Here is a 12,339-nt window from a genome sequence, read left to right as displayed (position 1 = left end):
ACCTTATTTTATATTTTTGTCGACAGCAGGACTCAAACTATACCTTCCAGTTCCAAAAGCCCCGAGTCCTTGCAAATGAGTCATTTGGCAGCGATGATATAACGCAGCCAACCTTTGCGAAATATTGTGATATGCGTGCAACAGTATGTGTTGAGTCATTGCTTACAAGACACGTCAAGTGATTTCACAGGCAGTCAACACTCAATGGGAAAAGTTGGCAGAGTGCCTTAGTCTTAGTGCGTTTCCTTTTGCTGTTGCAATATTCAGCTCAATCAATGGTCACTTTAAGCAAAAGTTTTAAAAAAGTACAGAATCTGAAGTACAAAATTATTCTTATTGCTGATGTTGGCCACAGCTCACACACAAACACTCAAGCGCCGCCCCACCACATTTTTAGAAGTGTGCGTGTGTGTGTGTGTATTGCTGGGTGTGTTTTTACACTTTCGCTACAAGTCATAGTTTTTGTTTTTGTTCGTTTGTTTGTTTGTTTGTTTGTTTGTTTGTTTGTTTGTTTGTTTGTTTGTTTGTTTGTTTGTTTGTTTTTTCTACAAGTCATTGTTGTCTCATTAACAGCATCGTGCCTCTTTAACTATCAGTAAAGCGTTTGTCTTGAAAATCAAGTGCAGTAATATAAAATGTCCACCAGATGGGAGAACGCGCCTTCTCTTTTGAAGACTGCTACTTTGTGACGTTAGCGCACCTCTACCAAAGGTTCAAAAGACGACAAACAAAACAATATTTCAATTATCAGTAGAGGTCGAAGGTACTGATGCACAATTGTAAATGTTTTGATCAATTTTTCAGTTATAAACTTTAATTGAGCATTTATTTTGCCTGACGATTTCTTTTTTTACTTTTACGACTTACATTGAAAATAAGTATCTGAACTTACTTTTTCCCAAATAATCTTGTGTAGAAGTGTCTTACAAGGCAGAAAAAACAGCAGCAACATGAACAGACATCATCCAGGTAGTTTTGGATTCATTTCACAAACGCAATATTAATTAGATTACTATATTTAGAATAGTGTGTGTTTGTGTGTGTGTGTGGGGGGGGGGGGGGGGGGGGGCATATTGCAAAGAACATTTCTGCCCAGATTACCACTTTAAATACTTTTAAAATGTACATTCAAACTTTCATTTATGTTGTTGAATGCGTAGTTACCGTTTAGCAGTATTTTCTTGTACCTATACATAGAATGGTGGTGAAATAAAATACACAATACATAGTAAGTAAAATAAATAATACAAAGGAAATAAAAAACTATAAAAACTGTCAGAATATTTATTAATTATTATTATTTAAAAAACGGTTTTGTTGTTTTATTATTTTTCTTTTTCATTATTATTATTTCTATTATTTAAAAAATGATTTTTTTTTTTTTTCTTTAGCCAACAAATAGCGTGAACAAACGATTCAAGTCAGGCTTTTAGCACTCATGAGCACGTCATCACGCGGTGATCGCGTGACGTCAACTTATCTTTAGTATCTTTGAACGCACTAGGGTGCGCACCTCCCACAAACTCCCCGGAAGTGATCAATAGGCGACGCGCATAAGCGCGAGTTGCTGCGAGAGGCGACCACGCAGGTGAGCTCCTCTCGTATTTTCGTCACTTGTCAGCAAAGAGAAAGCAACTCGCACGCAAATGCAAAACAAACAAAGCATGTACGGGACCAGCAGGATTTAGTTGCACGGACACAGAAGCGCTTTTTCATTTCTCCAGCTTTCTGTGAGCAGCCACGCGAGAAGGAAGTAAGTTGATGCGCTTATTATAATGTTTTGCTCTCTCATTCGCGTTGGGTGGCCTCATTAAGTAAGCGTTGTGGTGTCAAGTGAGGTTTCCTGTCGGATTGTTCGCTCAAGTCCTCAAATGAATGACTCTATTGGAACTTTTAAGAGGTTACTTGAATCAAGTAACAAGAGCTCCGCGTTGATTTGTATTATGGATGTCTGTAAAGTATTGTTGTCAAACTACAGATTTCAGATTAAGCCCGGCACAGCTCTTTTGCGTAAGCGCATCTTAATGTTCTTAGTGCCCCCCCCCCCCCCCCCATTCATTTTAGGAAAAAAAGTGTGCACCAAAATAGACATATTATCTTGACTTGGTACAGATATTACAAATCTTTTTTGTCATCCAACCTTTGAACATAAGGTGTACAAAGTCATTTTCATATCAAGCAATTACTAACGGTAAAGGTACATATTTTTTTCAATTCTTCAGTTTTTTTTATGCTGCCTTGCTTTTATATGAGTAAATGTTGCTGATTAAGACATGTTGAAAATCCTAACTTCAAAAAGTTCTTAAAAGATTTCAAGCATAATAGTAAAGGCAATTTATTTGCCATTGCATTAAATTCCGACATGTTCACAAATTTATACAATGCTCAGAAATATCACCTACTTGCTGTTGGTTGCAAATGCATTCGAGCCCAAAGATGCTTTTCCTGTATTGGAACAATTTATTGTGGCTCCCTCCAGTGCCGTTAACGGAAAAGACGGCCTGCGCGACATTCAGTGCAAAGACTGCTTGTAAAAGAAGTACACACAAAAAATAGCGTTCTGCAAAACAGGTCATTAGACCACTGTTAGTTGCTTATGCAGTGTGAGAACAAGAACAAAACCCTGCATTCATTGTAAACTACGAAGATGACGCCTCTGTCAATCCAACAAGCAACCGTGGAAATCTGTTGTGGCCTGATAAGACTCAAGAGGCCTATTTGATGGCACGCTTAACTACAATTTGCTGTGTAACGGCCCCAACTTCCACATTTTTTGCATCTATGCAATGACTTTGCCCAATAAAGAGGGAGGGAAGCAACTGTAGCACATTTGGTGCACAGTCCAGCGTGAATGTTTGCTTGTCTCTGTGTGCCCTGCAATTGGCTGGAGACCAATCCAGGGTATGGATTTGGTTATTTCCTCCCCACTGAAGACCCAGGTACCAAACATACAGTCCACTGTTGGTTTAAAAAAAAAGAGCACTGGAGGTTGAAGAGCATTGCCTTTCTTTCTCCCTTGGTAATAAGCCTCGTGCTGGGCTGCAGCCAGCAGACGTCATGGCAAAGTGGGTCAAAGCTACAACTTTTAGGAATAACTGCATGGCTTCTCATACTCGTAGGACACAAGCAGTCAAAATGCTGCTATAGAAGGGTTTATTCATCATTTGCAACTATATTTGGAAACATCACTTTGCATGGGGATGTGATCTTTGTATTTTTAGCATGGAACTAAAAAGAGGATGTTTGTATATTCCTGAGGAGTTAGAAATAGATGAAAAAGCATGTGGTGATCATGTAGACGTATTTTTAGCTTTCGGCAGGCTTTTAAATGAAACCGCCGTCTTCCCACTTTAATAGAGATAGGGCAAAGGTGGCCAGCATTTAGTTTTGTACTATGTGGAGACTGGTTTACTGTTCCAGATAGTCCAAAGTGCTTTGCAGCAAGGAAACCACGTGCATGTTTATGGGGAATTGTATGTTGAATCACAGATAGGGACAGATTGGGAAGGTGCCATAAAGGGAAACTGTGCCCTTGCCAGCATCCATGGCGGGAAGGGTTGCAGAGCGGTTTTTTTTTTTTCTAAGAGTCAGTACATGAGGCACACATTTGACAATCACAGATTCAATAAAATTAATATCACAAGGGCAATGAAATAGAGAGGCACCAAAGTCCTGTTCTGTAATCTTGTTTAATAAGATGAACCAGATATACTTTATGGATATCCAAATTTAACACAGCTTGGGTTAGATGTTGTATACCACACTTGTCCTCTCTTTGTAACCATGCTGGATTCTGTCCACAATTTAGGGAGCGCGTTATCTGCGCCTCACGGCAAAAGCCTTTGCCAATCACCTGTTATCCAATTTACTCACTGCGTGCTCGTTTGATTTCTTCAGATTTAGGAAAATGCAAAGACACTGAAGCAGAAATTAGACTTACACAGATTGGTTGAGTTCAATCACAATTCTTGTTCAAAAAGCTCTGTTTTCAGGAAAGTGCAATACAGTGCTGGGCCCTTCAAGAGCGGAAAGTCTCCATTCAGAAAAGGCAAAGTCCAATGTTGTTAGATCAGTTTTATATTCAGTAGCACATTGTGGGCCGGGATTGATGGGCGATGAGTCTTCGGGGTGGGGCAAGTTCGAAGGAGAGTCTGCTTGCATGGGAGTGGTGCTGATTATGGGCGATTCGGTGTGGAGGTGGGGGGCTGTTGGTGTGTGTGTGTGTGGAGGGGGCTGTTGTCTTCCCTCCCGTCTTTCGGCCTTGGCGATCATCTTTGGCCGAGTTCTCGGGGGGCTCCTTCTGGCACCTGCTGGTTTTATCTCCACGTGACCTTCCTGTGAACATTCTTCTCCAATCTTGGACATACACTGTCGTACCTCATTCAACCGTATCTTTTCTTTGTTAGGCAAACTATTTCCCTCTGTGCAGAGCGTTCAGTAGTAATCAAAAACTGGCATCGAGCATTAGTCAAAACACAAGATACAATCAAGTACTGAACGGTCAAGACGACTCTGGTCGTGTCCATGATTCAGAGAAAAAACATCAGGCATGCATTCCACAGTTCCTTAAGGGTCATTAAGCTATTTAGGCAATATATCAAAAGTCATTTGTTATTTCAAAGTGCTCAGAAATATATCGGATCATAAAGTTATAAAAACCTTTCTCATCACCACTTATCAAAAATGTCGAGTTATGTCTTATTGATTTGGTGTGTAGGTATAATTATATGCTTAAAATGTTTCTTTTATTTATTTGTCTACTTATGTACTTTATTCAATGAGGTTTGAGCATATCTGTTTTTGTAGCTAGGCAGGACTTTTTGTATTTTGACCCCATTTCCTGCAACCACTATCTTTTTTTGGCAACTAAATTGAACAATAGTTGAACTAACTTGGTTCCCTTGACTTCTGTTTTGAAAACACGCCAGTGTATAAAAGAAGAAGCCAATAGTTAAAGAACATCTTGTTAGTTTCATTTCAAATCTATCCTTTGAGCCAAAAAGATCAAAATTTTGAGGAAGACAAAAAAGGAAGACATCACTGCACAACTCAATCGTTTTAAAACTAAAAAAAAATCTCATTTTACCATTTATATTTAATTTAAATGATAGTTTTGTTGTATAAACTAAAAATTCCAATTGAACTTTTATCTAAAGCATGTATTCAAATGAAAACACTTTACTTTTACTCTAATTTTACTCTAGTGCTGTAAATTTCTGTGGTAACAGTTCTAACAGCCCTCTGAGGGAAACTGTAACTACAATAAGCAATTTGATACCTCTGTCCGAGCTGACTTAGGGGTGAGAAGCATGGCACACCCTGGAATGGTCCTCATCCAATCAGAGGTGTGCACAATTCAAACTGAAATCAACAAGTTTTAGCACATAACAGCTGGCTGGATTATTTGACTCCTTGTTGTGTTCCTGTAATGTCATAAAACACGGCAATGCAGCAGCGTAAATGTTCATTCAGCCTTCATGCATTGTAATTGTGCCAATCGGGTGCAGGTGGAAGCCAGCGGGAGTAGCAGAGTTGAGGTTACAGTTCCTTCCGTAACAGTTGCCTTGGTTACTTGGCAGAAATATCACTTCATAACACGTACGGCAGGTTCGGCGTAGTGCAGATCAAGCCACTGACACGTCTCATTGTTTGACTGTAATATTTACTGTTAAGATTAGCATGTGCTGCAAATAAACCACCTTAAAACAACAATGTGAAGGAAGGCATTGTTCCAAATCTGACTTTTTGCTCGTTGATTTCCACTTACAGTAATATTGCAACTTTATCTGATTTTTTTCCCTTGTTTGTGTGGGACTAATTCCATGCTTGTACCACTAGGACTATGTTTTGTTAATTTCTCAATATATTAATAGTAATGTAGAAAGATCTGTGATAATATGGAAAACATTACACACGTCGAGACTGAAACCAACAACTTGTCACCCGAGGCTACATGCAAGCATCACTCTAAAACACCGTCGTGAAGTTCCCAAAACAACAACGTGGAGGAAGTTGTTAATGAGTCAGCCAACGTGCGCGGTGTTTAATCATCAGGCCTATCATTAGGAGCGCCGAGTGAATGGGGGACTTCCCATCACGCAGAAGCTGGGAAGACTTAGATGCCTATAAAAACCAAGCAGCGACCAGCAACTAGGTCTTTTGATCATTAACGTCTGAAGGTAGGAAGGAAGTCATCCAAGCTAAAGTTGAATCTCTTTTTCAGAGTGGCCGCTCTCGTCCACCATGGCAAGCCAGGAACCCGTCAATCCTTCGCACGCGGCCTTTGACCGCTTCATCCAAGCGCAGGACTGCAAAGATGTCCAGCGGCATTTCAACGAGCTCTGCCAGCAGCTGGACATCAATTTGAAGGATTTCCGGAGTTTCTACAGCAAGCTGAAAGAAAGGCTCAACTACTGGAGGGCCAAAGCCTTGTGGGCTAAGCTGGACAAGAGGGCGGCTCACCCGGACTACCAGCAAAGGAAAGCATGCACCAAAAACAAGGTATCGCCAAGATGAAATTACACTATTCACCGTTCCGAAGCTACTGTGAGATAATTGTCACACATTGAAGACTCTTGGGTACAATGAGCAAACCCTGCTGATTCACAAATAAAAAAAAACCTCTAGTGTTCAAAGGTGAAACAGTCTTCAATTTATTTTTAATGTTAGGCAGTTGAGAAAAGATTCACTTTTTCCATGTCAAACTAGAGAATCCCCGCAGATATTTGGAATGGGCCTACAGACTCTACTGATTATTGTGTTTTATTTTGACAATATTTCCAAATGAATTATTTTCCTGACTGTGCTTACTACTGACTGTTGTTTGTGACCAGTTTAGAAAAGCTTAGGCTCATGGTTAAGATCTGGTTGGATTTTGAGTCTCCTGTGTTTGGCCTGACTGTCCCGATCTGTTCTTGTATTTGTTCCTCCCATGCAGTGTCTGATCCTGGGCGCCGGACCATGCGGGCTGAGGACAGCCATCGAACTGTCGCTGCTTGGGGCTCAGGTGGTGGTGCTGGAGAAGCGAGATACTTTCTCCAGGAATAATGTTCTCCATCTGTGGCCCTTCACAATATGTGACCTCCGCAACCTCGGCGCCAAGATGTTCTACGGAAAATTCTGCACCGGCTCGTTGGATCACATCAGTAAGTGATGGCTGACGTGCATAAGTAGGGGACCCCGAGAATGGTTGCAATTGTTCCAATCAGGGACACGTTAGGGACCACCAGATTCATTTATTTTTGCAAAGCCTGCTTTGTAGTTAACTCATTCAAGGTTTAGCATGATAATCTATATTTTATTTGTTTGTGGTAATGGTTTAACTGGTAGCTTAACGCCAAGGCGGCTCATTACTAATGCACTCTGGGACAACAAACTTTACTTCGAGTAAATTGTAAGATTTATAAAATTGTAAATACCATGTACTTGAATGCATCAAATTAGGGCAGTGCTCAAAATATTGATACCTAGATGCATATCAATAGGAATAAAAAAAAGTATCGATACTCCTCTCTGATGCTAGGAGACGCAGCGGTGCCAGCGTCTCACAACAAACAATTGGCCACATAGTCCAGCCACATTCGAAGAACAAAAATTGGCAGCAAAGAAAATCACTGATCATCCAGCTCTACTTGGCAACCAAGCTTGTGCTACAAGCTGCTTTCACAGCTACCGATCCAAACATCTTCTCCAGTTACGGACCAATGCACTGAAAAAGTGTCTCTCCTGAAGAAACCCTGACTTGGCGGAATTGAGCCCAATAGTTGTTCACCCTTTACATAAACCCAGACGCCAGAAACTCCCTTTAACAATAAGGAAGTAGAAACAAACGGCAGACACACCTCTCAGGCTGATGAATTCCAAGAAGGTGAAATAGAAAAAGGTTTCACAAAAAGGTCTGCTGTCGCGAGTGCACAATGGCATCTTTAGGAGACTTTTTGGTCTTATAAAGGTGCACACGGTGGTGTATTTTAAATTATATATTCTACAGAACAACAAAAATTGTTTGTGTTTTAAACAAGCATTCATTATCTGTAGTCTCTATCATGGCCTTTATTTCGTTTTGATACATTTCAACCCTTGTATTTGAGATTACGTCATGCATCTGCTTTTTGTGTTGCACAGGCGTTTCCTGTGCCATTTATTGTGTAAAACTAGTTTGCAGAGCGGTTTCAACACCCCAGGTCAAAAGAGCTCAGTTAGACACAAATGTCAACACATTTATGGACAGTTTTTTAAGGATTGAAATAAATTAATTAATTTAAAAAAAAAAACATGAGATGAGAATACATGATTTACCTCCCCCCCCATCTTTTTTTGTTTTGCCATCAGTGTAGAAAGTAAACAATACAGTGCGGGCAAAACCACAAGCTGTGTCAATTGAATTTCAGTATATGCCACAGATTGCTCCGAAGTGGACAGTGGGCCGTAGTTTGGCCACACCTGATCTAACTCAACAAGACGGTAAAGATTGAATTAATCTTTTTGTGTTTTAGGTATTCGTCAGCTGCAGTTAATTCTTTTAAAAGTTTCGCTTCTCCTTGGAGTGGAGGTTCACACCGGAGTGGAGTACCTGGGTCTGTGTGAGCCCTCAGGAGAGAAAGGTACCATTCAAACTTTTTAGGGGACACATTCCGTGCAGCATCTGCTGTGCTTGAGGCACTGCTGTTTCTTGTATTTGACAGGTTGGACAGCCAAAGTGCTCCCTGAGACTCATCCCGCTTCAGCCTTCCAGTTTGATGTTTTCATTTCTGCCGGCGGAGGCAGGTTCGTCCCCGAGGGTGAGACGAACGACACGCTGCCGTAGCAAGGGGGGGGGCTGCAATCTGACGTTTTGCAAGGCCGTTACATCCTCGTTATCGTCATAACGCACGTTAATCGCTCCCGTTCTGCTTGCTAGGTTTCAAACACAAGGAACTGAGAGGCAAGCTAGCCATCGGCATCACGGTCAACTTCATCAACAGGAAGACGACGGCCGAGGCCCAAGTGGCTGAGATTAGCGGCGTGGCCCGCATCTACAACCAAAAGTTCTTCCAGGACCTGCTGAACGAGACTGGTACGAGTCCACGTGTGAGCAGATGACAGTGCTGCGACAATTGTGGAAAAAATAATTAACGTGATCATTGTTAATTGTATTGACATGATTATTGACAGACACAATTATTCATGAATTTAAAAACTCAACTTTAATCATTAAGGCATCTTAACATTTAAAAAAACTTAACATTACTAAGCTCTTAGGCACCCAAAATGGTCTCAGTTAAAATTTATGAATGTATCATTTTCTTTGATTACCTCAGATCTTTTCAGATTTAATCTCCAGATTAATGATAGATAAAAATTTGTAGGGAGTTTTTATGCCCTTTTATTATTTAAAAAACTTTTTTTACTTTCACCACAGATCTTTATATCAATTTTAATATTACTATAGATTAAAAAAAATATCTTTCTTAACTGTTTTTATGCAATTTGTTGAGCAATTTTTAAACACCTTAAAAGCTGACAGCCACATTCTCTTGGTACCTTTTTCTCTTTCACTTTATGCCATCCTACTGTCCAGGTATTGATTTGGAGAACATCGTATATTACAAAGACGACACCCACTACTTTGTCATGACTGCCAAAAAGATGAGCTTGCTGAAGAAGGGCGTCATCAAGCAGGTGTGAACAACACGTCTTTGTCACAAATTGGAACCGTGATTTTTCCGGACGCCAACTGATACAAATGTGGGACATGGCCCACGTCCTCTAACTTGTCATCCAGGACTTCAACGAAGCGGAGGATTTGCTGGCGCCGGCCAACATTGATCAAGAGGCGTTGTGCCGCTACGCCCACGCCGCCGCCTACTTCTCCACGGGTGGCCGACTGCCCGAGCTGCAGTTTGCTCAGAACCATGCCCGCCAGCCGGACGTGGCCGTCTTTGACTTCACGTGCATGCAACGGGCCGAGAACGCCTCGCTCGTCAGGGAGCGCAAAGGCAGCAGGCTGTTGATGGCTCTCGTCGGAGATTGCCTGGTGGAGGTGGGTGCGCCTCAATTCACTTCTCAGCAAACAGTGCTTTATATCAGTGTTTTGTTGTGGAGCGTCTCTTTCGGATTTGAAGCAATCATTGCAGGGTGTTGCTCAGCTTGCCTCTCAAGCTAAATCTGATGGGATCAACTCACAAAAGCACTCTAATCTAATTAAAAGTGGGCCGGTGTTGATGTGTGTCACATTTAGTTCCATCTCATTTGCATTGTCCTCACCAGCCGTTCTGGCCTCTCGGGACGGGCGTCGCTCGGGGATTTCTGGCAGCTTTTGACACAGCGTGGATGGTGAGGAGTTGGGGTGCGGGGACGCCTCTTCTCAAGGTCCTTGCTGAGCGGTGAGTTCGAGGTCAAAGTGCACGAAACGTTATTGAATTTGTGATTATATTACATCCAGGACCTTTTAATAAGACCTTTTAGCAACTTATTGGCCTCTCCATTGTCATATGTAATTTTTTGTAATGACAAAAGCTGATTGCTTTGACTCCACCACCCATTTCGAACATCACAACATCTTGTATGTGTCATACATGTATTCTTCTGAATGTGGGACAAAGTTAGTGTTGCGTCACTGCAGATGCACTCTGTCACATTTCACAAATCTCCTCTCTGCAATGTGTAGAGAAAGCATCTACCAGGCCCTGTCCCAGACCACACCAGAGAACACCAGCAAAAACTACGCCGCTTACAGCATCGACCCCAAATCGCGTTATGTCAGAGTCAACCTCACCTCCATCCAGACCAGCCAGGTCAGTCACATCATCTCCTTTTTTTTTTTCCTGAGATCACTCCCTTTCATCACTACCTGATGGAAAAAATAGTTGTTAAAAAAATATTCAAAATTATTCAAAATCTTTCTGTAAATTATAAATTGAAGACACTGTGGAATTGTTCTTTGGAGCTTTTTAATGTGCTAGCAAGGTGCAGTGTATTATTAAAATGTACCGTAATTTAATCTTTTTTTTTTTTTTTTTTTTTTAAATCCATAAATTAGCTCTCTGATGTTGCTTTAGAGTTCTGCTTTCTCATCCAGTTCTCTCTCTTTTTAGGTGCAGCACCTTTACGTCGTTGATAAATCCAATTCGTCAAGCAAGAAACAGAATAAAAGACTGTCATACACCCGTCAAGGTGGGTACCACATTACTATAAAGATCATTTGACTTGAAATTCTTTCAAAATTGTCCTTTGTGGCTTCTAGATTCTCTCAATGGGTTTGACGAGTTGTTAAAATGGTGCCAGAAGAGCACTGTAGGCTACAGAGATGTGGATGTGAAAGATTTTACCAACTCGTGGAGGTCCGGGCTGGCTTTGTGCGCTTTGATCCACCACTTCCGACCTCAGCTCATGTGAGTCATTCACTGGAAACCGTGGAGTCGATCATGAGCGTGAGCGTGCGTCTTCTTTTGCAGTGATATGAGGTCCTTGAAAGCGTCGGCTTGCATTCACAATCACCAAGTGGCCTTCGATATCTTGGAGAAGGAGTTCGGCATCCCGCCTGTCATGTCGGCCGCTGATTTTGCCAACGACGGGCAAATAGACAGACTGTCCTTGGTCCTCTACCTCACGCAGATCAAAAATGCCTTCACTGTTCTCTTACCAGGTAAGCAATTATGGATACACATCTGCAAAAAAAAATGCCAAAACGGTTCAGTGTAACTTATCAGTCTCAGTCTGTAAACACAATAGCAGAGTGTAAATTCAGTCATGTGCAGATCAGCAGGATTTTTACAGCTACTCAAGCATGCATCAATGTGTTCTTCATGAAGCTATAATTTGAAATACTATACACTCATTTTTATTTTTTAAATTGAGCAGACAGCTTAGGTGTATTTGCACACAATGTCAGCTCCATATCGCCTAAGTAGAATTTAATTGGCGAGGAAATCGATGGTATAGATGTCACTAAGACACAATTGTATTGTAAGCCTTATTTGAAGAAAGTGATAAAAAATGCAGGAAGTGAACGCTTCCATTAAATAAGTCATGTAAAAGCTGCTGCTTGAGCTCGCCAACATTTGTGGTAACAGCAGCATCTCTTCTTACGTAACTCGCTCACTAACACACTCATCAAAGGCTCAGACGCTTCCGTCCTCCCACTGAAATGTGCATCGTAGGGACACTGTCTCTTTAAGAGCTGATTACCCATGGTCCATTGAGCGCAAGTGTTCTGCTGCTGCTGCTGCTGCTGCTGCAGCTGCTGCTGCTGCCGTCCTCAGCGCAGCATTTGCCATGGAGCTCTTTTGTCAGGCTCTGATGGGATGAGTCTGTGCTGAACCAGGACTTTTTTCCCCCCACTGCCTGCGGATGAATTTT

General features: G+C 41.5%; 1 protein-coding gene across 5 annotated transcripts in view; it reads left to right on the top strand.

Moving 5' to 3' along the window:
* The window catches only part of mical1 (microtubule associated monooxygenase, calponin and LIM domain containing 1), a 30,745-nt gene that overhangs the window by 11,478 nt on the left and 6,928 nt on the right, over positions 1–12,339 (top strand). For 2 of the 5 annotated variants that reach the window (XM_088369843.1, XM_088369844.1), the window contains exons 3-14: positions 6,224–6,501; positions 6,938–7,145; positions 8,496–8,603; positions 8,685–8,780; positions 8,900–9,055; positions 9,560–9,660; positions 9,764–10,021; positions 10,249–10,364; positions 10,649–10,775; positions 11,076–11,154; positions 11,225–11,372; positions 11,436–11,626. In XM_088369843.1, the coding sequence (XP_088225969.1) occupies positions 6,244–6,501; positions 6,938–7,145; positions 8,496–8,603; positions 8,685–8,780; positions 8,900–9,055; positions 9,560–9,660; positions 9,764–10,021; positions 10,249–10,364; positions 10,649–10,775; positions 11,076–11,154; positions 11,225–11,372; positions 11,436–11,626 (1,846 nt within the window). In that variant the 5' untranslated portion in view covers positions 6,224–6,243. Of the gene's footprint in view, positions 1–1,487; positions 1,754–6,223; positions 6,502–6,937; positions 7,146–8,495; positions 8,604–8,684; positions 8,781–8,899; positions 9,056–9,559; positions 9,661–9,763; positions 10,022–10,248; positions 10,365–10,648; positions 10,776–11,075; positions 11,155–11,224; positions 11,373–11,435; positions 11,627–12,339 lie in introns of those variants that run through there. The other 3 variants (XM_088369845.1, XM_088369842.1, XM_088369846.1) reach the window with 3 other exon arrangements.

This window comes from Syngnathus floridae, chromosome 2 (genome assembly GCF_059516105.1).
Source record: "Syngnathus floridae isolate MCC-2025c chromosome 2, RoL_Sflo_1.0, whole genome shotgun sequence".
In the NCBI taxonomy this organism is placed as follows: domain Eukaryota; kingdom Metazoa; phylum Chordata; class Actinopteri; order Syngnathiformes; family Syngnathidae; genus Syngnathus; species Syngnathus floridae.
This window is presented reverse-complemented; position numbering and strand designations above follow the sequence as displayed.